This window comes from Salvelinus namaycush, chromosome 13 (genome assembly GCF_016432855.1).
Source record: "Salvelinus namaycush isolate Seneca chromosome 13, SaNama_1.0, whole genome shotgun sequence".
Taxonomy (NCBI): Eukaryota; Metazoa; Chordata; class Actinopteri; order Salmoniformes; family Salmonidae; genus Salvelinus; species Salvelinus namaycush.
The window spans coordinates 20,704,359-20,729,751 of NC_052319.1; the positions used below are offsets into that span (position 1 = coordinate 20,704,359).

Sequence of the window (25,393 nt, forward strand, 5' to 3'; positions counted from 1 at the left end):
AAGTCTCAACCAGCGTTTGTCTTCATCACTGTCTATCTGACTATCTGAGGCAGTGCGATATACATGGTCAATGTAGAAGAGATCCTCACTAGTGTCAACAGAAAGACCTATACAGTATGCATGACACACATCCTGATATATCTGAGGACAGAAACATATGTATGTGGACAGAAACACTGATGGCAATACAAAATAGGTGTTAAAGTGATAGGACACACATTTTTATTTTGAGGGAACTAAATTTCATCCTTTGTACCTTGTTTTTATACAGTGCTTTCAGGAATATAGGCTATGTTAATAACATAATGGGATGAGGGACAGATGTGACACTGACTTTTGCAGTATTGTCCGTCGCTCCCCATACTGAAGCCTGTCCGACATCGACAGGTCCTGGACTTGTAGCTACCGCTCAGCAGACAGATGTGGGAGCATCCACCTGGCTTTCCGTACAGGTCCGTCTCACACGCGTGACTCCTAACTAGAGGATGGGAGGAGTAGGGAAGTCCATTAGCGACTCATCAAATATAACTGCAACACGATGATTTGACTGTACATTAATTAAGTGAAGCAGAAAACTCTCAGATTCACAAAACATTTGTCACATGTAGGATACAGATACATTTGACAACAGCAAAATTGATGCAGAAAACTCTGAGCTTGTGCGTCACAAGCACTGCACATTTGACACCAGCAAGCAAGCACATTTAGTACCCTGACAAACATGTCCTTTACCTTTTGGTTGAGTGAGTCTGTGGTAAACACGTATTGCTCCTCTGGAACTCCCCAGGCTGGTTAGTGTCCTGGGTTCTGTGGTGTTAAACCGATGGATCTTGAAGATGTCCATGGTATTCCCAATGGAGGGGTCAGAATGAGTGGCATACAGGTAGTTCTCAAAGACAGCTAATCCATGGATGTAGGACACCTGAAACAGAGAAGAACAATACATTGACATGCAACATAAAAAAGTTGAAACCCCGCAAAATAAAAACTTGTATTACACAAAACAACTCTGTGAGCTCCAGGATCTAAGACATGAGAGAAAATGTGTGTGTGTGTGTGTTTGTATTCCCCAAAATACACAGGGTCATGAAGTGGGCACAACCCTCTGGGAGCATAATATTAATGATAATAATAATGATAATAATAATAATAGGGTGGGTGCTTAAACACTGAGTGTTCAAAACATTACGAACACCTTCCTAATATTGAGTTGCACTCCCCACTTTTGCCCTCAGAACAGCCTCAATTAGTCAGGGCATGGACTATACAAGGTGTTGAAAGCGTTCCACAGCGATGCTGGCCCATGTTGACTTACAATTCTTCCCACAATTGTGTCAAGTTGGATGGATGTCCTTTTGGTGATGGACCAGTATTGATACACACAGGAAACTGTTGATCTTGAAAAACCCAGCAGCATTGCAGTTCTGGCACCTACTACCATACCCCGTTCAAAGGCACTTAAAAATGTTGTCATGCCCATTCACCCTCTGAATAGCACATATACACAATCAAGGACTAGGCCTCTTTGTTCTCCATTTCCGCCTGAATGACATGCCCAAAGTAAACTGCCTGTAGCTCAGGCCCTGAAGCCAGGATATTTGTAATTTTTATTTAACTAGGCAAGTCAGTTAAGAACAAATTCTTATTTTCAATGACAACCTAGGAACAGTGGGTTAACTGCCTTGTTCAGGGAAAATATTTTTACCTTGTCAGCTCAGGTATTCGATCTTGCAACCTTCCGGTTACTAGTCCAACGCTCTCACCACTAGGCTACCTGCCGCCCCGATATGCATATAATTGGTACCATTGGAAAGAAAACTATTTGAAGTTTGTAGAAATTTTAAAATAGTGTAGGAGACTATAACACAATAGATATGGTAGGAGAAAATCCAAAGAAAAACCAAACAGATTTTTTGGGGAGAGACCATCCTCTTAGAAATACAAGAGTAAGGTCATATTGAAAATTAGCTCCCTGAATGCAATTCATATGGCTTCCATGGTAATCTATGCTCAAGATTTCAGGCTTGTGACTTCAAAAACAAATAAGAAATATCAGTTTTAGCAGAAGGACACAGTCTTGGTAATTCGTGTTTGTGTGCGCCATGAAGACAGTACGCACCTGCTAAAATCGGTTTCCTATTGAACATACTTCTTTCCGTAAGAAATATTATAGTTTGATTACATTTTAGGGTATCTGAGGAGTAAATAGAAATGTATTTTGACTTGTTGAAACAAAGTTTAGGGGTAGATTTTTGGATTCCTTACTCTGCATATTGAACGAGTGGATTACTAAAATCAATAACGCCAACTAAACTGACTTTTTGGGATATAAAGAAGGACTTTATCTAACAAAACGACACTACATGTTATAGCTGGGACCTTTTGGATGACAAGGCAGAGGAAGATTTTCAAAAAGTAAGTGAATATTTAATCGTTATTTGTGAATGTATGAAACCTGTGCCTGTGAAAAGAATAATTGATGTGGGGCGCCGTCCTCAAACAATCACATGTCATGTTTTCGCTGTAATAGCTCCTGTAAATCGGACAGTGAAGTTAGATTAACAATAATTTAAGCTTTCAGACAATATAAGACTATAAGATATGTACATAAATGTTTAAAATCCATAATATTTCTGAAAATGTATTTGAACTGCGCGCCCTCCAGTTTCACCGGAAGTTGTCCCGCTAGCGGGACTTCTATCCCTAATTAACCTGTCTCCTCACCTTCATCTTCACTGGTTGAAGAGGATTTAACAAGTGACATCAAGAAGGGATCCTAGCTTTCACCTGGATTCACCTGGTCAATCTATGCCATGGAAATAGGTTAATGTTCTTAATGTTTTGTACACTCAGTGTATGTGTCCAATTTCACACATATAGAGTGCCTTCGAAAAGTATTCAGACCCCTTGACTTTTTCCACATTTTTTTTTACATTACAGCCTTATTCTAAAATGGATTAAATACTTTTTGGGATGACAAAGCGAGAAAAAAAAACAGTCTTTCAGAAAATGTTGTAAATTCATAAAAAAACTAAAACAGAAATACCTTATTTACATAAGTACTCACAACCCTTTGCTATGACACTCGAAATTGAGCTAAGCTGCATCCTGTTTCCATTGATCATGCTTGAGATGTTTCTACAACTTGATTGGAGTCCACCTGTGGTAAATTCAATTGATTGGACATGATTTTGAAAGGCACACACCTGTCTGTTTAAAGTCCCTCAGTTGACAGTGCATGTCAGAGCAAAAATCAAGCCCTGAGGTCTAAGGAATTGCCTGTAGAGCTCTGAGACATGATTGTGTCAAGGCTCAGATCTGGGGAAGGGTACCAAAACATTTCTGCAGTATCGAAGGTCCCCAAGAACACAGTGGTCTCCATCATTCTTAAATGGAAGAAGTTTGGAACAACCAAGACTCTTCCTAGAGCTGTCTGCCCGGCCAAACTGAGCAATCGGGGGAGAAGGGAGTTGACCAAGAACCCGATGGTCAATCTGACAGAGCTCTAGAGTTCCTCTGAGGAGAAGGGAGAACCTTCCAGAAGGATAACCATCTCTGCAGCACTCCACCAATCAGGCCTTTATGGTAGAGTGGCCAGACGGAAGCCAGTAAAAAAAGTAAAAGGCACATGATATCCCACTTGGAATTTAACAAAAGGCACCTAAAGACTCTGACCATGAGAAAGAAAATGAAAGCAAGATTGAACTCTTTGGCCTGAATGCCAAGTGTCACGTCTGGAGGAAACCTGGCACCATCACTATGGTGAAGCATCATGCTGTGGGGATGTTCTTCAGCAGCAGGGACTGGGAGATTAGTTAGGATCGAGAAACAGATGAACGGAGGAAAGTACAGAGAGATGCTTGATGAAAACCTGCTCCAGAGCGATCAGGACCTCAGACTAGGGCGAAGGTTCACCTTCCAACAGGACAACGACCCAAAGCACACAGCCAAGAGAACACAGGAGTGGATTCGGGATGAGTCTGAATGTCCTTGAGTGGCCCAGCCAGAGTCCGGACTTGATCCCGATCGAACATCTCTGGAGAGACCTGAAAATAGCAGTCCAGCGTCACTCCCCATCCAACCTGACAAAGCTTGAGAGGATGTGCAGAGAAAAATGGGAGAAACTCCCCAAAGACAGGTGTGACATGCTTGTAGCGTCATACCCAAGAAGACTCGAGGCTGTATTCACTGCCAAAGGTGCTTCAACAATGTAATGAGTAAAGGGTATGAATACTTATGTTTTTCTATTTTAATACATTTGCAAACTTAAAAAAAAAAAATGTTTTTGTTTTGTCATTATGGGGTGTTGTGTGTGGAGTGACGAGGGGGAAAAAAACATTTAATCAATTTTAGAATAAGTCTGACATAACAAAATGTGGAAAAAGTCAAACGGTTGGAATACTTTCCGAAAGCACTGTACAAAATCAAATCCAATCAAATTTTATTGGTCACATACACATGGTTAGCAGATGTTAATACGAGTGTAGCGAAATGCTTATGCTTCTAGTTCCGACAGTGCAGTAATATCGAACAAGTAATCTAACAAATTCACAACGACTACCTTATACACACAAATTTAAAGGGACGAATAAGAAGAACTTTCCACCTTCTCCACTACTGTCCCGTCAATGTGGATGGAGGGGTGCTCCCTCTGCTGTTTCCTGAAGTCCGGGGGGCCCTCACCTCCTCTCTGTAGGCTGTCTCGCCGCTGTTGGTAATCAAGCCTACCACTATAGTGTTGTCTGCAAACTTGATGATTGAGATGGAGGCGTTTATGGCCACGCAGTCATGGGTGAACAGGGAGTACAGGAGAGGGCTGAGAAAGCACCCTTGTGGGGCCCCAGTGTTGAGGATCAGCGGGGTGGAGATGTTGTTTCCTACCTTCACCACCTGGGGGCGGCCCGTCAAAGTCCAGGACACAATTGCACAGGGCGGGGTCGAGACCCAGGGTCTCGAGCTTAATGACAAGTTTGGAGGGTACTATGGTTTTAAATGCTGAGCTGTAATCAATGAACAGCATTCTTACATAGGTATTCCTCTTGTCCAGATGGGATAGGGCAGTGTGCAGTGTGATGGCGATTGCGTTGTCTGTGGACCTATTCGGGCGGTAAGCAAATGCGAGTGGATCTATGGTATCAGGTAAGGTGCAGGTGATATGATCCTTGACTAGTCTCTCAAAGCACTTCATGATGACAGAAGTGAATGCTACGGGGCGATAGTCATTTAGTTCAGTTACCTTAACTTTCTTGGGAACAGGAACAATGGTGGCCATCTTGAAGCATGTGGGGAAAGCATACTGGGATAGGGACTGATTGAATATGTCCGTAAACACTCCAGCCAGCTGGTCTGCGCATGCTCTGAGGACGTAGCTAGGGATGCCTTCTTGGTCGACAGCCTTGCGAGGGTTAACACGTTTAACTGTTTTACTCACATTGGCCACGGAGAAGGAGAGCTCACAGGCTTGGTAGCTGGCCATGTCATGCACTGTATTGTTCTCAAAGCGAGCAAAGGAGTTGTTTTATTTGTCTGGGAGCAAGACGTCGATGTCCGCGACGAGGCTGGTTTTCTTTTTGTAATGCGTGATTGACTGTAGACCCTGCCACATACGTCTCGTGTTTGAGGCGTTGAATTGCGACTCTACTTTGTCTCTATACTGACGCTTGCTTGTTTGATTGCCTTGCGGAGGGAATAACTACACTGTTTGTATTGTGGTCATGTTTCCAGGCACGAATGCTGCCATCAATCCACGGTTTCTAGTTAGGGAAGGTTTTAATATTCTCAGTGGGTACAACATCTCCGATGCACTTGCTAATAAACTCGCACACCGACTCTGCGTATACGTCAATGTTATTGTTTGAGGCTACCAGGAACATATCCCAGTCCATGTGATCGAACAAATCTTGAAGCGTGGAATCAGATTGGTCAGACCAGCGTTGGATAGACCTGAGCACGGGCGTTTCCCGTTTTAGTTTCTGCCTATAGGATGGGAGCAACAAAATGGAGTCATGGTTCGATTTGCCAAAGGGAGGGCGGGGAAGGGCTTTGTATGCATCAGGGAAGTTAGAGTAGCAATGGTCCAGAATGCTACCAGCTCGTGTCGCGCATTTGATATGCTGATAGAATTTAGGAAGCTTTGTTCTCTGATTAGCTTTGTTAAAATCCACAGCTACAATAAATGCAGCCTCAGGATATATGGTTTCCAGTTTACATAGAGTCCAGTGAAGTTCTTTCAGGGCCGTCAAGGTATCTGCTTGGCAGGGATATACACGGCTGTGACTATAATCGAAGAGAATTCTCTTGTGAGACATTGCGGTCGGCATTTGATTGTAAGGAATTTTAAGTCAGGTGAACAAAAGGACTTGAGTTCCTGTATGTTGTTATGATTACACCATGAGTCGTTAATCATAAGGCATACACCCCTGCCCTCCTTCTTACCAGAGAGATGTTTGTTTCTGTTAGTGCAATGCATGAAGAAACCGGGTGGCTGTACCGACTGACAACATATCTCGAGTGAGCCATGTTTCGGTGAAACAGAGAATGTTACAATCTCTGATGTCTCTCTGTGAGGCAACTCGTGCCTTGATTTCGTCCACCTTGTTGTCTAGAGATTGGACATTGGCGAGTAATATGATCGGAAGCGGTGGATGGTGTGCTCGCCCTCTAAGTCTGACCAGTAGGCCGCTCCGTCTGCCTCTCCTGCGACGATCGCGTTGTTTTGGGTCGGCCTCTGGGATAAGATCCCATGTCCAGGGTGGAGGTCCGAACAAAGGATCCGCTTCGGAAAGTCGTATTCCTGGTCATAATGTTGTTAACTTGACGTCGCTTTTATATCCAATAGTTCTTCCCGCCTGTATGTAATAACACTTGAGATTTTCTGGGCTAACAATGTAAGAAATGATACATAAAAATACATTACTATACATTACTGCATAGTTTACTAAGGACCTGAAGCTAGGCGACCATCTCTGTCGGCGCCATCTTGCTTGTCATATTCGTCCTCTACAAGTGTGTTTTAATACGTATTTGTGAATTGGAAATTATTTTTTTTGCATATCGCAACTCCCGTGAGACACCATCGGAAATGGAGTGTGGGGTCACAACCAGGTTCTGCTACCATCAATGACAACCCTTAAGGAATTAGGGTTAACTTCTTGCGACTACAGGGGGTGCTGTTTCGAATTAGCATTTTGTCGTCTCCAAATTAAACTGCCTCGTGCTCAATTCTTGCTCGTACAATATGCATATTATTAATTCTATTGGATAGAAAACACTCTCTAGTTTCATAAACCGTTGGAATTATGTCTGTGGGTGACCCAGAACTCTTTCTACAGCGAAATCCATGACAGATAGTGCGAAGGTCTGAGAGCGAAGCTCTGGTTTCAGATCAGTTTTTAAGGTCTGTGTGTATCCTATGGAACGACATGAACTGCACCCGCCTTCCCCTGGATGTCAGTAACCAATGAGAAGTGGAATGGGCTTTCTGTGTAGCTCTCAGAGGTTATAAAAGGCCAAGGAGTGAGGGTAGCCCCCCTTTCGACTCTGACCATTACGCAGAAGAGGACCTCAGGATGCCATTTTCAAAGGCTCGGTTATCAACGTGAAATGTATCCGTCTGTAATTTAATTCGATATAGGAGTTAGAAACATCATAACGTAGTTAATTTAAACCGTTTTATAGCAATTTATATCCGTTTAGTGCGATTTTGAGGCATTTCTATGTGATGCTCTTTGAAGCGCCGGGCACGTTTCGGGGTCCCGGTCGAACGTTAGTGGGCATTTCGACGGACAGAGGACATCTTTCGACCAAAAGAAGATTAGACCCAAGAAAGGATACATTGCCCAAGAATCTGATGGAAAATCACCTCATAGTAAGAAATATTTAATATGATAAATCGTTGTTCTGTCGAAATATTTTAAACGCATATTCCGCCATTTTGTTTGGTATAGCTTCGCTTGGCGAACCCTGTATTGCACAGTAAGGATAATTTTAGAAATGTAAATCAGCGATTGCATTAAGAACTAATTTGTCTTTCGATTCCTGTCAACCCTGTATTTTTTAGTCAAGTATATGATTAGCTTTCGATTAAACTAGATCACTCTGAAAGATGGCGTTCGACATTTTGAGGCTTGATTTGCTACTATTTTCATTGTATAACCACGTTTTTTTATGGCTAAATATGCACATTTTCGAACAAACAATATATGTATGTTGTAATATGATGTTACAGGAGTGTCATCGGAAGAATTCTGAAAAGGTTAGTGAAAAAATTTATATCTTTTGGCGATGATAACGATATCGCTCCCTTTGGCTTGAATTCATGCTGGGGTGACGTTTGCACATGTGGTATGCTAACTTATCGATTTATTGTGTTTTCGCTGTAAAACGCTTAGAAAATCTGAAATATTGTCTGAAATCACAAGATCTGTGTCTTTCCATTGCTATGCTTTGTCTATTTTTATGAACTGTTTTATGATGAGTAAATTGGTCATACACGTTGCTCTCTGTAGTAATTCTAGTCGAGTTGTGATGGTGGGTGCAATTGTAAACTGTGATTTCTACCTGAAATATGCACATTTTTCTAACAAAACCTATCCTATACCATAAATATGTTATCAGACTGTCATCTGATGAGGTTTTTTCTTGGTTAGTGGCTATCAATATCTTTATTTGGCCGAATTGGTGATAGCTAGTGATGGAGTAAGAAACTGATGGAGTTAGAAAAGTGGTGTATTTTGCTAACGTGGTTAGCTAATAGATTTACATATTGTGTCTTCCCTGTAAAACATTTTAAAAAACAGAAATGATGGGTTTATTCACAAGATCTGTATCTTTCATCTGGTGTCTTGGACTTGTGATTTAATGATATTTAGATGCTACTATTTACTTGTGAAGCTATGCTAGCTATGCTAATCAGTGTGGGGGGGGTGGGGGGTGCTCCCGGATCCGGGTTTGGGAGGCAGTAAAAGTTAAATGCCTTTCTCCAGAGCACAGACAGATTTTTCACCTTGTCGCCTTGCCCTCCACGCTACATTTACTATGTCGACACCCTCCATGTGTGTACGCACACACACGCACACGCACACGCACACGCACACGCACACGCAAACACACAAGACAGGGTTGGGTGAGTAGTGTTCACAGGAAGTGAGCCTAAACCCACTGGGCCTCACCTCAACACTGGGGCGGAAAAACATGTGGCACAAGAATAACAACAACCAGGAAACCAGTGAACCATCATGTTTTTAGGAACACAGTTTGCTTCTAATATTAATATCAACCAGTCTATTTCAAGGCTGTGTAATTTTTGGAATTCACAAAGTTTTTGGTAATACCAATGGTATTCACTAAGTTTATGGTTTATATTTCGGAAAATATTTTTTTTTATTATTCAAATATTTTACATGTGAAGGCCACACGCAGGACCAGAGATAATTACAGACATCTGTGATAATCTGAAATACCCAAAAGGGCCACTAGATGTCTTGTGATAGATAACATAAAATCCTTTAAAATGCAGGTCGTTTTTTGGTAAACTTTGAAAGTTTCCAGTAATATACCCTCCCTTTGCAACCCTATTTTTGACTCAACCTGCATATTGTATTGTATTTTTTGTATTGGGTTGAACCCTGTGATGTATGAGCTGAAATGTAAGTGGAATAAAAATAAAATGGATTTAGACGCAACACTACATCGTCTGCCAGTAGAAAAAGTTAAATATGTCTTTCATTTGTCATGGAGATGATATGCAGAGGTCTGCTGAGGCCACACATTTATGAACAGAAAGAGGCATCATTATCCTAAGAACACCTGCACACACAATAAGGTGTATTTCATATGCCTTGGCCTCTTTCTTTCCCTCCATCATTATAGCCTACAATATGAGTCTCCCTCACACTACAGTAGGTCACTTTCAAGGAGCCTCCTTTTGAATAATGATATTCCCTAATTAGACCTATCCTTCTCCAAAGTGTAGTACTGTAAGAAGGACTAAGGACTAAGGATCATTTGTAAGCGACCTCATCTCACATCCTCTAACTCATCCACACTAATGAATAACCATGCAGTATCCCAGTGAAATCCATATTCAAGCCATATCAAACCTTTTGTCTGCAACACAAATGGCACCCTATCCTTATATAGTGCATTTCTTTTGACCAGGGCCTATAGGGTTCTGGTAAAAAGTAGTGCACTACTGTATATAGGGAATATGGTGCCATTTGGGATGCATACCATGTCTCTACTCTACAGTAACTGTCACGCCCTGATCTGTTTCACCTGTCCTTGTGCTTGTCTCCACCCCCTCCAGGTGTCGCTCATCATCCCTGGTGTATTTATACCTGTGTTTTCTGTCTCTCTGTGCCAGTTCATCTAGTTTGCCAAGTCAACAAGCGGTTATCTCCTAAATCCTATTTTTCCCAATCTCTGCTTTTCGTAGTCCTCGTGGTTTTGACCCTTGCCTGTCCTGACACTGAATCCGCCTGCCTGACCATTCTTCCTGCCCTGACCTCGAGCCTGCCTAATGCCTTATTCTGTTTTGACTCGAACCTGGTTACTGAACCCCTGCCTGTCCTGACCACGAGAATGTTTAATGCCCTGTACTGTTTGGACTCTGACCTGGTTTATGAACGGTTGCCTGTACCCGACCTGCCTAGTGCCTACCCCTTGTGTTATAATAAATATCAGACCTGAACCGTCTGCCTCCTGTGTCTGCATATGGATCTCGCCTTGTGCCCTTATAGCAACATGGGCAAGATAAAAGTCATACAGTAGCTAGAAGAAAGGAATAATCAGTTGCCCTGAAATGCCCTCCCAACCAAGTCTAGTTTTAGAAAGATGTTACTGTAGTTGTCAGTCTGTATTAAGGAAGGTTTGATATCAGTTTTGTGTTAGTATGTGATGCTTTCAGGATTTGAACCCACAACCTTGGCTTTGCTAGCGCCATGCTCTTAACCACTGAGCCAAAATTGGACAAACACATTTCAGATTGTTTCCTCATATTATCCATATAAACATCCACAGACTAATATATGTGGTATGTAAGCTGTAAACTCAAGAAGACAATCATCAGAAGCAGAGCTCAGCTCAGCAACAACAGAATGAAGCTTGACACTCACTTGACTCCGCTGGATGACTGCATGCCTGTTCTTCCCATTGTAATCCACTACTTCAATGTAATCCAGGTAGGAGTCTGCCCAGTACACCAGCTTCTTGACCAAGTCCAGGGCCACAGCTGTGGGTTGCTCTGTCTTGTAATCCACCAGTCTGGTTCGGTTGGTGCCGTCCATGTGGCACCGCTCCACCTTGGCTACGTTCCCATAGTCAGTGAAGAACAGCATCCTGTATGAAGATGATATAGACATTTGTATAAATATGCCACTTAGCAGATGCTTATATTCAAAGTGACTTACAGTAGAGTGAGTGAATACATAGTTGGCATAATAGGGGTATGTGATGCCTGCAGGACTTGAACCCGTAACCTTTGCGTTGCTAGCACCACACTCTAACCAATTGAACACAGGTTCCAGGAAGAGAAATAACAGTAAATATATGCTTAACATAAGCACATTAGATAGCCCTTGAGTGTAAATCATTGTTGAGGATTTCTGAATACAGTATTCTGCCTTTTACTGTCAATAAATTCCCTGGTTTTCCCGAAATCCGGGACGGAAGATTCCCAGAAACAGGAGGGAATTATTGAAAGTTCCCAGAATTTTGCAACTCTAGTCATGCTTATATACACCAACACAATAATAGCTTATGGTTATTCATGCCCGGTGCCTTATTCATTCATGGTTATTATTCAGGCATATCCACACAACGTTTTGTAACCATTACTTCACAATTAGTGCATTTTAACGCCAACTACCAAGGACAGTTATAAATGAACGCAAGTGACTGTATATAGCCTACAGGTATACAGATTGAAGGAGATGACATTAATAAAAACAGATACTTCAAGAAGAATTGTGACAAAACCCATTGCTCAAGGTCTAATTGCAGGCATAGTATGAAAATAAAGTTAGTCCATTGAACCTTATCATTGTAAGTCTTATCAATTAAACTATTCATTTCCTGATTCTATCTACATGTACAGAAAAGGAAATGGTGTATCAGGGCCAGCATGGTATTGTAGTGTTGTATGGCTGTCTAAACAAACCTCCCACGAATACCCACTGTTAAGTTAGCAGTCTATAGCCAGTTTGTTCAAGGAATCACCTCTTATACAGTATCTAATTGGAAATGCTTTTGCTTTAAACCAACCATTCAATGTGTAGTGCCATATACCTAATTAAAGGAAGACAAAATGTATTCACAAATCTGGTTTCTTTAAAAGACGGAAAGAAAGCGACAATACAAACTCTAGATGCGGGGCACTGGGAGTCTCAGTTTATTCTCCTTTCTTTACATGAGCAGTATTGCAAAGAAAGTAATTGATAAGTAATTTCCCCCAAATTTCCAGGTTTTCCAGAAATCCCGGTTGGAAGATTCCCAGAATCAGGTCGGAATAGGCAGGAAACTCAGAACCTTCCAATCAGGATTTCTAGAAAACCAGGGAATTTTGAGAAAGTTACCGGAATTTTGCAACCTCTAAATTGATGTGGAAGCATCAGGGCTGCCATGCTCATGGTTTCATTGTGGCTCTCTGAGGCATACAGCACCAGGCCAGAGAGGACGATAACAAGAGAGCGAGACAGTCAGGGAGCTGAGGGGAGCTGGAGCCAGAGAGCCCACTTAATCCATACAAGTCAAGTCAGGAGAGATATAGTGGTGAACTTTGAACCCCGAGATACATGCTGGGATGAAAAATAGCCTCCTTCAGCGAGGAAAAACAACTCCCTGAACAGGTGAGCCTCTATGTGGCATACCAATGATGGGTTTCTGGGATTAGGATTGTTGCTGATACAATGCAATTAGGAATTCAGGAGACACAACAAGGTTTGTAGTTTACGTTGAAACAAACAGTATGAAAATAATCCTCGGTCATGATGGTCTTTGCAAGTCTTATCTGAAGTCTATTTTCTTTCCCCTTTGTAAATTTATTTTGTGAACGTTTACAATAGTTGTTTAGAACCACAAGAAGCAGGTTTCTCTTCAAAACATCTTAGGTTCATGCAGTGGGGTGACATTTAGGTTGTACCATGACCTCCATCAAACAGACAATGACTACCGACTCATTATACACATAATATATCAAGGTATTGTTGCTTTTGTATTTTTATCCATGGATTATTAAATAACCATGAAAGATGCTGTAGATATAGGGACCGAATAGAGAAGTTGAATTTACATTCACTTTGTGATTTCAGTGACAATTAAATTGAAAAGATAACAGTCCTACTGCTCTCCACATCTTCAAATAGGAAGTGGTTACATCCAATCATCCAATTCCTCACCTACTCAATCCTAACTTGGAGGCCTGCACTGCAGAGAACATACAACAACAGATAATATGAGGAGAGAGCGCACTTGGTTTCATATTGTTGAGGATGTATTTATCTAAAGGGTTTAGAGGGGTTTAAAGTACGTACAGTGCCTTCGGAAAGTATTCAGACCCCTTGACTTTTTCCACATTTTGTTACGTTACAGGCTTATTCGAAAATAAATAAATACATACAAATCTCCATCAATCTACACACAATACAGGTTACACGTAAAGCAAAAACAGGTTTTCATATTTTTGGGGAAATTTATACAAATATTTTTTTTTAAATATCACCTTTGGCAGTGATTGCAGCCTTGAGTCTTCTTGGGTATGATACTACAAGCTTGGCATCCCTGTATTTGGGGAGTTTCTCCCATTCTTCTCTGCAAATCCTCTCAAGCTTTGTCAGGTTGGTTGGGGAGCGTCGCTACACAGCTATTTTCAGGTCTCTCCAGAGATGTTCGATTGGGTTCAAGTCCGGGCTCTGGCTGGACCACTCAAGGACATTCAGAGTCTTGTCCCGAAGCCACTCCTGCATTGTCTTGGCTGTGTGCTTAGGGTCATTGTCCTGTTGGAAGGGGAACCTTCGCCCCAGTCTGAGGTACTGATTGCTCTGGACCAGGTTTTTATCAAGGATCTCTGTACTTTGCTCCATTAATCTTTCCCTAGACCCTGACTACTTCCGGCGCCGACAGAGATGGCCGCCTTGCTTCGCGTTCCTAGGAAACTATGCAGTATTTTGTTTTTTTACGTGTTATTTCTTACATTGGTACCCCAGGTAATCTTAGGTTTCATTACATACAGTCGGGAGGAACTACTGAATATAAGAGCAACGTCAACTCACTATCATTACGACCAGGACAATGACTCTCCCGAAGCGGATCCTGTGTTTTGCCTTCTACCCAGTACAATGGATCGGATCCCAGCCCACCCTAAACAACGACGCCGTAAAAGGGGCAAACGAAGCGGTCTTCTGGTCAGGCTTCGGAGACGGGCACATCGCGCTCCACTCCCTAGCATACTGCTCGCCAATGTCCAGTCTCTTGACAACAAGGTTGATGAAATCCGAGCAAGGTTAGCTATGCTGAGAGATAACAGAGACTGTAACTTTTATTTGCTTCACGGAAACATGGCTCACTCGAGAGACGCTAACGGAGTCGGTGCAGCCAGCTGGTTTCTTCACGCATCGCGCCGACAGAAACAAACATCTTTCTGGTAAGAAGAGGGGCGGGGGGGTATGCCTTATGATTAACGAGACGTGGTGTGATAATAACAACATACAGGAACTCAAGTCATTCTGTTCACCTGACTTAGAATTCCTCACAATCAAATGTCGACCGCATTATCTACCAAGGGAATTCTCTTCGATTATAATCACAGCCATATTTATTCCCCCCCAAGCAGACACATCGATGGCCCTGAACAAACTTTATCTGACTCTATGTAAACTGGAAACCACACATCCTGAGGCTGCATTCATTGTAGCCAGGGATTTTAACAAGGCTAATCTGAAAACAAAACTCCCTAAATTCTATCAGCATATCGATTGTGCTACCAGGGCTGGTAAAACCCTGGATCATTGTTATTCTAACTTCCGCGACGCATATAAGGCCCTCCCCCGCCCTCCTTTCGGAAAAGCTGACCACGACTCCATTTTGTTGCTTCCAGCCTACAAACAGAAACTAAAACAAGAAGCTCCCGCGCTCAGGTCTGTTCAACGCTGGTCCGACCAATCTGATTCCACGCTTCAAGACTGCTTCGATCACGTGGATTGGGATATGTTCCGCATTGCGTCCAACAACAACATTGACGAATACGCTGATTCGGTGAGCGAGTTCATTAGAAAGTGCATCGGCGACGTTATACCCACAGCAACGATTAAAACATTCCCAAACCAGAAACCGTGGATTGATGGCAGCATTCGCGTGAAACTGAAAGCGCGAACCACTGCTTTTAACCAGGGCAAGGTGACCGGAAACATGACCGAATACAAACAGTGTAGCTATTCCCTCCGCAAGGCAATCAAACAAGCTAAGTGCCAGTATAGAGACAAAGTAGAGTCACAATTCAACAGCTCAGACACAAGAGGTATGTGGCAGGGTCTACAGTCAATCACGGATTACAAAAAGAAAACCAGCCCCGTCGCGGACCAGGATGTCTTGCTCCCAGATAGACTAAATAACTTTTTTGCTCGCTTTGAGAACAATACAGTGCCACTGACACGGCCCGCTACCAAAACCTGCGGGCTCTCCTTCACTGCAGCCGAGGTGAGTAAAACATTTAAACGTGTTAACCCTCGCAAGGCTGCAGGCCCAGACGGCATTGCCAGCCGCGTCCTCAGAGTATGCGCAGACCAGCTGGCTGGTGTGTTTACGGACATATTCAATCAATCCTTATCCCAGTCTGCTGTTCCCACATGCTTCAAGAGGGCCACCATTGTTCCTGTTCCCAAGAAAGCTAAGGTAACTGAGCTAAACGACTACCGCCCCGTAGCACTCACTTCCGTCATCATGAAGTGCTTTGAGAGACTAGTCAAGGACCATATCACCTCCACCCTACCTGACACCCTAGACCCACTCCAATTTGCTTACCGCTCCAATAGGTCCACAGACAACGCAATCGCAACCACACTGCACACTGCCCTAACCCATCTGGACAAGAGGAATACCTATGTGAGAATGCTGTTCATCGACTACAGCTCAGCATTTAACACCATAGTACCCTCCAAACTCGTCATCAAGCTCGAGACCCTAATCAATCAAAATGTAACACAAGAAATGTACATAACAATAACGAGGCTATATAGAGGGGGTACCGAGTTAATGTGCGGGGGTACAGGGTAGTCGAGGTTATTTGTAAAGTGACTATGCATAGATGATAAACAGCAAGTAGCAGCAGTGTAAAAACAAAGTGTGTGTGTGTGTGTGTGTGGGGGGGGGGGGGGGGTCAATATAGATACTGTAGTCTGGGTGGCCATTTGATTAGTTGTTCAGCAGTCTTATGGCTTGGGGGTAGAAGCTGTTAAGGAGCATTTAGGTCCTAGACTTGGCGCTCCGGTACCGCCTACTGTGCGGAGGCAGAGAGAACAGTCTATGACTTGGGTGACGAGTCTTTGACAATTTTTGGGGCCTTCCTCTGACACTGCCAAATATATCGGTCCTGGTTGTCAGGAAGCTTGGCCCCAGTGATGTACTGGGCCGTACGCACCACCCTCTGTAGCGCCTTACGGTCAGATGCCAAGCAGTTGTCATACCAGGTGGTGATGCAACCGGTCAGATGCTCTCGATGGTGCAGCTGTATAACTTTTGAGGATCTGGGGACCCATGCCAAATCTCCTGAGGGAGAAAAGGTGTTGTCATGCCCTCTTCACAACTGTCTTGGTGTGTTTGGACCATGGTAGTTTGTTGGTGATGTGGACACCAAGGAACTTGAAACTCTCGACCCGCTACCCTTCAGTCCCGTTGATGTTAATAGGGGCCTGTTCGGCTTTGTCTTGCTCAAATAGGGAGGAAGTCTCTAACTTCCTCCCTATAGGCTGTATCATCATTGTCGGTGATCAGGCCTACCACTGTTGTGTCATCAGCAAACGTTATTTTATTTATTTTTATTTATTTATTTATCCTTTATTTAACTAGGCAAGTCAGTTAAGAACAAATTCTTATTTACAATGATGGCCTACCCCGGCCAAACCCTAACCCGGACGACGCTGGGACAATTAATGATGGTGTTGGAGTTGTGCTTGGCCATGCACCTGAGCTCAATTTCTAGTCTCATAGCAAACGGTCTGAATACTTATGTAAACAAGGTATTTCTGTTTTTTTAATTTTTAATAAATGTAATTTTTTCGTATTTAAATTTACAATCAAATTGAAAAGGAACTCAAGGCCTCACTATACTCATAAACATAATTGTTTTTTTGTTTTTTCTTTAGCCAATTAAAACCCATTCTCCCATCAAAATATGATGATGGAAAAATATGCCCCCTCAGTCAGTATTAATTGTTTGGGAAGTTAGAGCGTAACTAAAACTACCACAGGCAAGATTGAACAAAGTTTACTCTCATTTCAATTCCTTTTCAGAGATCCTCTTAACAGTGGGAAGAGTAGACCATATCCACCAAACCTTTCCAGAAGCAAAAAGTAAAAGAATAGCATTCCTCTCCATGAAAGAAAGAAAATGATCTAAAAAGCACAATAAAATGGAGGGTGGTGTCAGAACATATTCTGTAAACATTGCGCCTCATGCTGTGCTGCTATCAGCTATCACCAAACTCCCCAATTTATTTTTGTTTCCACACCACTGCCCCGGGCTGACAGACCCTCTGCTCTCTCCTTCACCAGAAACAGCTGTAGCCATGTCTCACCAATTAAAGAGAGAGGAGCCCAGAAAAATGCTTGCTCCTGATAACCAATCACACCCAGCTCCCTGCTCCCCCGACGGTCTTGCACACAAACTCTACTCCTACACCATCATCCCTCAAAACACATGCCACGTCAACAGCAAAATCCTGACGTCCGTGAGTGCATGCATGTACAGTCGGAAGTTCACATACACCTTAGCCAAAAATATTTAAACTCAGTTTTTCACAATTCCTGACATTTAATCCTCGTAAAAATTCCCTGTTTTAGGATCACCACTTTATTTTAAGAATGTGAAACATCAGAATAATAGTAGAGAGAATGATTTATTTCAGCTTTTATTTCTTTCATCACATTCCCAGTGGGTCAGAAGTTTACATACACTCAATTAGTATTTGGTAGCGTTGCCTTTAAATTGTTTAACTTGGGTCAAATGTTTCAGATAGCCTTCCACAAGCTTCCCACAATAAGTTGGGTGAATTTTGGCCCATTCCGACTGACAGAGCTGGTGTAACTGAGTCAGGTTTGTAAGCCTCCTTGCTCGCACACGCTTTTTCAGTTCTGCCCACAAATTTTCTATAGGATTGAGGTCAGGGCTTTGTGATGGCCACTCCAATACCTTGACTTTGTTATCCTTAAGCCATTTTGACACAACGTTGGAAGTATGCTTGGGGTCATTGTCCATTTGGAAGACCCATTTGCAACCAAGCTTTAACTTCCTGACTGATGTCTTGAGATGTATCTTCAATAAATCCACATAACTTTCCCTCCTCATGATGCCATCTATTTTGTGAAGTGCACCAGTCCCTCCTGCAGCAAAGCACCCCCACAACATGATGCTGCCACCTCCGTGCTTCACGGTTGGGATGGTGTTCTTCGCTTGCAAGCCTCCCTCTTTTTCCTCCAAACATAACGATGGTCATTATGGCCAAACAGTTTTTTTTTTGTTTCATCAGACCAGAGGACATTTCTCCAAAAAGTACGATCTTTCTCCCCATGTGCAGTTGCAAACCATAGTCCGGCTTTTTTATGATGGTTTTGGAGCAGTGTCTTCTTCCTTGCTGAGTGGCCTTTCAGATTATGTCGATATAGGACTCGTTTTACTGTAGATATAGATACTTTTGTACCTGTTTCCTCCAGCATCTTCACAAGGTCCTTTGCTGTTGTATTGGGATTGATGCGCACTTTTCGCACCAAAGTACGTTCATCTCTAGGAGACAGAACACGTCACCTTCCTGAGCGATATGACGGCTGCATGGTCCCATGGTGTTTATACTTGCGTGCTACTGTTTGTACAGATGAACGTGGAACCTTCAGGCCTTTCTGAAATTGCTCCCAAGGATGAACCAGACTTTTTTGTTTGATTTTCCCATGATGTCAAGCAAAGAGGCACTGAGTTTGAAGGTTGGCCTTGAAATACATCCACAGGTACACCTCCAATTGACTCAAATTATGTCAATTAGTCTATCAGAAGCTTCTAAAGCCATGACATCATTTTCTGAAAATTTCCAAGCTGTTTAAAGGCACAGTCAACTTAGTGTATGTAAACTTCTGACCCACTGGAATTGTGATATAGTGAATTACAAGTTAAATAATCTATCTGTAAACAATTGTTGGAAAAACTACTTGTGTCATACACGAAGTAGATGTCCTAACCGACTTGCCAAAACTATAGTTTGTTAACAAGAAATTTGTGGAGTGGTTGAAAAGCGAGTTTTCATGACTCCAACCAAAGTGTACAGTGCCTTCATAAAGTTTTGTAACGTTCTGACCATAGTTCTTTTGTATTCTTTGTTTTAGTGTGGTCAGGGCGTGAGTTGGGTGGGTTATCTATGTTTTGTGTTTCTATGTTGGGTTTGTCGTTTGGCCTGATATGGTTCTCAATCAGAGGCAGGTGTTTGTCATTGTCTCTGATTGGGAACCCGATTTAGGTAGCCTGTTTTGTCTTTTGGTTCGTGTGTGTAAGTCTTCCGTGTTAGTGTTTGTCGCCACACGGTACTGTTTCGTTTGTTCACTTCGTTTATTGTTTTGTTCCAGTGTTCAGTTTTGTTTATTAAAAAGACATGAACACTTACCACGCTGTGCTTTGGTCCGATCCTTCTACCACCACAGACGATCGTTACAAGTTTTCACTCCTCTTGACTTTTTCCACATTTTGTTGTGTTACAGCCTGAATTTTATATTTAGATTTTTTGTTACTGGCCTATACACAAAACCCCTAATGTCAAATTAGTTAAAAATTAAAACCTGAAATGTCTTGAGTCAGAAAGTATTCAACCCCTTTGTTATCGCAAGACTAAATAAGTTCAGAAGTAAACATTTGCTTAACAAGTCACATAATAAGTTGCATGGACTCTGTGTGCAATAATAGTGTTTAACATGATTTTTGAATGACTACCTAATTTCTGTATCCCACACATACAATTATCTGTAAGGTCACACAGTGGAGTTGTGCATTTCAAACACTGATTCATCCACAATAGGGCACCTATTGGTAAATGGGGGAAAAAAGGAGACATTGAATATCCTTTGAGCATGGTGAAGTTATTAATTACCCTTTGGGTGGTGTATCAATCCACCAGTACTACAGCGATACAGGACTCTGAACTCATTTGCCGGAGAGGAGGGGATTTCACCATGATGTCAATGGTGACTTTAAAACAGTTACAGAGTTTAATGACTGTGATAGGAGAAAACTGAGTATTGATCAACAACATTGTAGTTACTCCACAACACTAACCTAAATGACAGAGTGAAAAGAAGCAAGCCTATATGGAATAAAAATATTCCAAATCATGCACCAAAGTAAATCTGCAAACAAACGTGGCAAATAAATGTACTTTATGTCCTGAATACAAAGCGTTATATTTAGGGCAAATCCAACATCACTGAGTACCACTCTTCATTTTCAAGCATGGTGGTGTCTGCATCATGTTATGGGTATGTTTGTCATGGGCAAGGACTAAGGAGTTTTTCAGGATAAAAATAAACGAAATAGACCTAAGCACAGGCAAAGTCCTAGAGGAAACCTGGTTCCAACAGACACTTGGAGACAAATTCACCTTTCAGCAGAACAACAACCTAAAACACAAGGCCAAATATACACTGGAGATGCTTACCAAGACAAATGTTCCTGAGTGGCCTAGTCACAGTTTTGACTTAAATCTATGCCAATATTTCAAAATGGCTTCCTAGCAATGATCAACAACCAACTCAACAGAGCTTCAAGCATTTAAAAATAATAATGTGCAAATATTGTACAATCCAGGTATACAAAGCTCTTAGAGACTTACCCAGAAAGACTCACGGCTGTAATCACTGCCAAAGGTGATTCTAACACGTATTGACTCAGGTGTGTGAATACTTATGTAAATGAGACATTTCTGTATTTAATTTTCTATACATTTGCTCAAATGTCTAATGACATGTTTTCATTATGGGTTAGTGTGTGTAGACGGGTCAGAGAAAAAAATATCAACTTAATCCATTTTGAATTCAGGCTGTAACAACAAAATGTGGAAAACGTTAAGGGGTATGTTTGCATACCTTCTGAAAGCATTGTATATATGTGACTAACCTTCTCACAACTAATGATTGCCATGTCAAGTAAACAGGCATGTTTGTCTTAGGAAGTAATTGCATTATATTTTCATGACGTTAAAAGGGAATGTTTGTCATTCTCCATGCAATCACAGTCACTTCAACACACTGCATAGATTCACAGTGAATCATAACAGACAAGCCACATTGCTTTAGAAAAACAACACAGAGTCATTTCTTCTGAAGTTTTGAGTGTTAATGTCACATGCACAAGTACAGTGAAATGCCTTTCTTGCAAACTCAAAACCCAACAATGCAGTAATTAATAACAATGTAATACAAAAAAATAACATAAGGGAACAAGAACACATAAAAATATGAAAAACACAAGAATGTAAGTAAGCATACTATATACAGAGTCAGTTCCAGTACCATATTTACAATGTGCAATGATACTGGAGTGATAGAGGTAGATATGTTTAGGGGTAAGATGACTATGCATCAGGATATAATATGAAGTAGGACTGGGCGATATATAAAATGTATTAGATTTTTTTTAAAGTATGATTTAGCGCGATGTTCCAAATGCAAGAATCAAGTTTTTATTTTTATTTTTATTTTTGGTCTTGTCTCCTTTGCCCCTTCTGTGCTGTGAGCACTGTGCACCTTCCCACTTGCACACAGACACCATGCCCCCCCTGCCTCTCACAAGAAATACAAAGATAAGTTCTTCCTCTAATAACAAGCAGTTTAAACTCTCTATTTGCATTTGAGGGTTGGTAAATCAGAATCGGTCATATGGACACTGAAATGCTTAGAGACCTTATTTTACTGTAATAGACGAGAACGTAACATTTCTAACGTTACCCTTTTTATGTCTCAAGTCTCAACTTCAAAATGTAGAACAGAGCAGACTGTACTACACTGAACAAAAATATAAACGCAACATGTAAAGTGTTTCATGAGCTGAAATAAAAGATCCCAGAAATGTTCAATTTTCATGAAAAGCGTATCTCTCTCAAATGTTGTGCACAAATTTGCTTATATCCCTGTTAGTGAGTATTTCTCCTTTGCCAAAATAATCCATCCACCAGGTGTGGCATATCAAGAAGCTGATTAAACAGCATGATCATTACACAGGTGCACCTTGTGCTGGGGACAATAAAAGGTCACTCTAAAATGTCACACAACACAATGCCACAGATGTCTCAAGTTTTGAAGGGAGCGTGCAATTGGCATGCTGACTGCAGGAATGTCCACCAGAGCTGTTGCCATAGAATTTAATGTTAATTTATCTACCATAAGCCGCCTCCAGGAATTTGGCAGTATGTCCAACAGGCTTCACAACTGCAGACCATGTGTAACCACGCCAGCCCAGGACCTCCACATCTGGCTTCTTCACCTGCGGGATCGTCTGAGAGGGGAGGGGGGGGGGAGGGGGGGGGGTTCTGAGGAGTATTTCTGTCTGTAATAAAGCTCTTTTGTGGGGGGGAAACTTATTCTTATTGGCTGGGCCTGGTTCCCCAATGGGTGGGCCTGGCTTCCAAGTGGGTGGGCCTATGCCCTCCTAGGCTCACCCATGGTTGCGCCCCTGCCCAGTATAATTTATTTATTTCAATTGACTGATTTCCTTATATGAACTGTAACTAAGTAAAATCTTTGAAATTGTTGCATGTTGCGTTTATATTTTTGTTCAGTATAAAAAGGAGAGTATCAATGAACATGTTGTGGAAAATTAATGCTCAGTGTCTGTTACCGCTAGATGTCTAGTCTGTTTTTATAAATGTACAATGAGTATAAAAAGACACATTTATATAAGGAATTGGTAACGCGTTCTCATTCTGAGAAATAAGCAACTTCTTATCCTGGTAGGCCACTTGAGTTCAATATCTAAACAAAGTGAACAGGGTATGTTGTTCAAACAGTTGGAGACTGACAGGAAGGTCTATTCAAAACAGTTTGTTCAACTGTTCTACCTTGTTAACACGCAAATAAATCCAAGTTGGCTAGACTTGAAATATAAAGATTACCTGGCTACTCATTACTTGGCCTTGTCTCGGGGTAGTAAGTTAGTGACCTGTTGATCCCTTTAGTGGTGTGAGGTTTGTGCTTTGCCAAAGTGGGTGAAGTTATATCCTGCCTGGTTGTCCCTGTCTGTGAGTAACTTTCGACAGGGCCACAGTGTCCCCCGACCCCCCCGGGTCAGTCTCCTGTATCTATGCAGCAATAGTCTACATGCCGGAGGGCTAGGGTCAGTATGTTATATCTGGTGTAATTATCCTGTCTTATCTGGTGTCCTGTGTGATCTTAGATATGATCCCACTAATTCTCCCATCTCTCTTGCTCTCTCCACTCCCAGAGGACCTGAGCACTAGGACCATGCCTCAGGACTACCTGGCCTGTTGACTCCTGGCTGTCCCCATCCCTAGTCCACCTGGTCGTGCTGCTGACCCAGTTTCTGTTGTTCTGCTGCTGTTTCGTCCTCTAAATGCTCTGCTATGAAAAGCCAACTGACATTAACTCCCGAGGTGCTGACCTCTTGCACCCTCTACAACCACTGTGATCATTATTCGACTCTGCTGGTCTTCTATGAACATTTTAACAACTTGAAGAACTATCTGGCCTTAATGGCCATGTACTCTTAAAATCTCCACCCGGCACAGCCAGAAGAGGACTGGCCACCCCTCAGAGCCTGGTTCCTCTCCAGATATCTTCCTACGTTCCTGCCTTTCTAGGGAGTTTTTCCTAGCCACCGTGCCTCTACATCTGCATTGCTTGCATTCCAGGGTTTTAGACTCGGTTTTCGTATAAGCACTTTGTGACAACTGCTGTTGTAAAACGGGCTCTATAAATACATTTGATTGATTGATTGACTAGCACATGGGCTTGTCCTTGAGAGATTGTTTATGAGACCTGTGTTCATTTTTTTATTTTTTTTATTTAACCTTTATTTAACTAGGCAAGTCAGTTAAGAACAATTTCATATTTACAATGATGGACTAGGCACAGTGGGATTAACTGCCTTGTTCAGGGGCAGAACGACAGATTGTTACCTTGTCAGCTCGGGGATTCAACCTACTAGCAACCTTTTGGTTACTGGCCCAACGCTCTAACCACTAGGCTACCTGCCGCTACAAGAAGGCTAGTGCCTGCTACAAGAAGTTGGTTATTATTAGTGGATGTGCATTGTGCATGGTTTTGGTAAAATTAGTAACAAAAATTGCATTTTCATAGACAGACTTGAAAGTGATTATTGCAGTGATTATTGTTTTAAAGCACGTTAAACTGTTTTTTTTTTTTAAATAATTCAATTGTTAGTGGGTCTTATTGTTGTGGAAGGTTTATATTTAGCCTAGGTATAATTTTACATGCCCTGAATTCATTAGATTACTCCTGACTATTTCAAATGCAGTTTATTGACCTTTAACTGTGGAACAAAGCTTATTTAGAGAAAACGTAAAAAACAATATACATATATATCGTGAATCGTAAAAAAAAAATAGAGATATGATTTTTATGCCATGATGCCCAGCCCTAATATGAAGGAAACGTTTTGGGGAATGAAGTGGGGGAATACATTGCGAGGATGTGAGAAATCAATCTAACATCTGTGTATCAATAAACATTTCACTTCACAGGAATCATTTTGCTGTGCAGAGTAGACACTGCATTATTTAGAGATAGAGGAGCTATACTGAGAACCAGCGGCATGCATCTGAAGTTAGATTGAATAATCTGGACGCTGAGGCTAGCTGAGGGAAAGAACTGTAAATGTTTTATCCATCAAATTAGTTCAGAGTACATATTAGCTTTAAGAGGACAGGTATAATCGAGGCTCGTATATAACCGCCAAGTAACACACATTGAGATGAGAAGCTCCGATGCTCTCATTCTGATATTGTTTGCACTGTGAATGGTCTTTGCTCTGCTAAGAGCCCTGGTGCTACGATACAGCATCTCTCAGAGAAAGGCTTCTCATTAAAAAGCTGCTCTGAATGCATGCCCATTGCCTGTTCTTGTAACCTCATGAATATAATGGGTCTGACTCTCTCTGTTGAGCTCCTGGGTTCCT

The 25,393-nt window shown here is 41.9% G+C and overlaps 1 protein-coding gene across 1 annotated transcript in view; it reads right to left on the minus strand.

Annotated features, from left to right (window-relative positions):
- lrp1bb (low density lipoprotein receptor-related protein 1Bb) overlaps window positions 1–25,393 on the minus strand; it is a 346,624-nt gene that overhangs the window by 236,551 nt on the left and 84,680 nt on the right. The window contains exons 7-9 of the mRNA XM_039006274.1: window positions 11,115–11,337; window positions 733–922; window positions 335–478 (exon numbers count right to left, since the gene is read on the minus strand). Coding sequence (XP_038862202.1) covers window positions 335–478; window positions 733–922; window positions 11,115–11,337 — 557 coding nt within the window. The remainder of the gene's footprint in view (window positions 1–334; window positions 479–732; window positions 923–11,114; window positions 11,338–25,393) is intronic.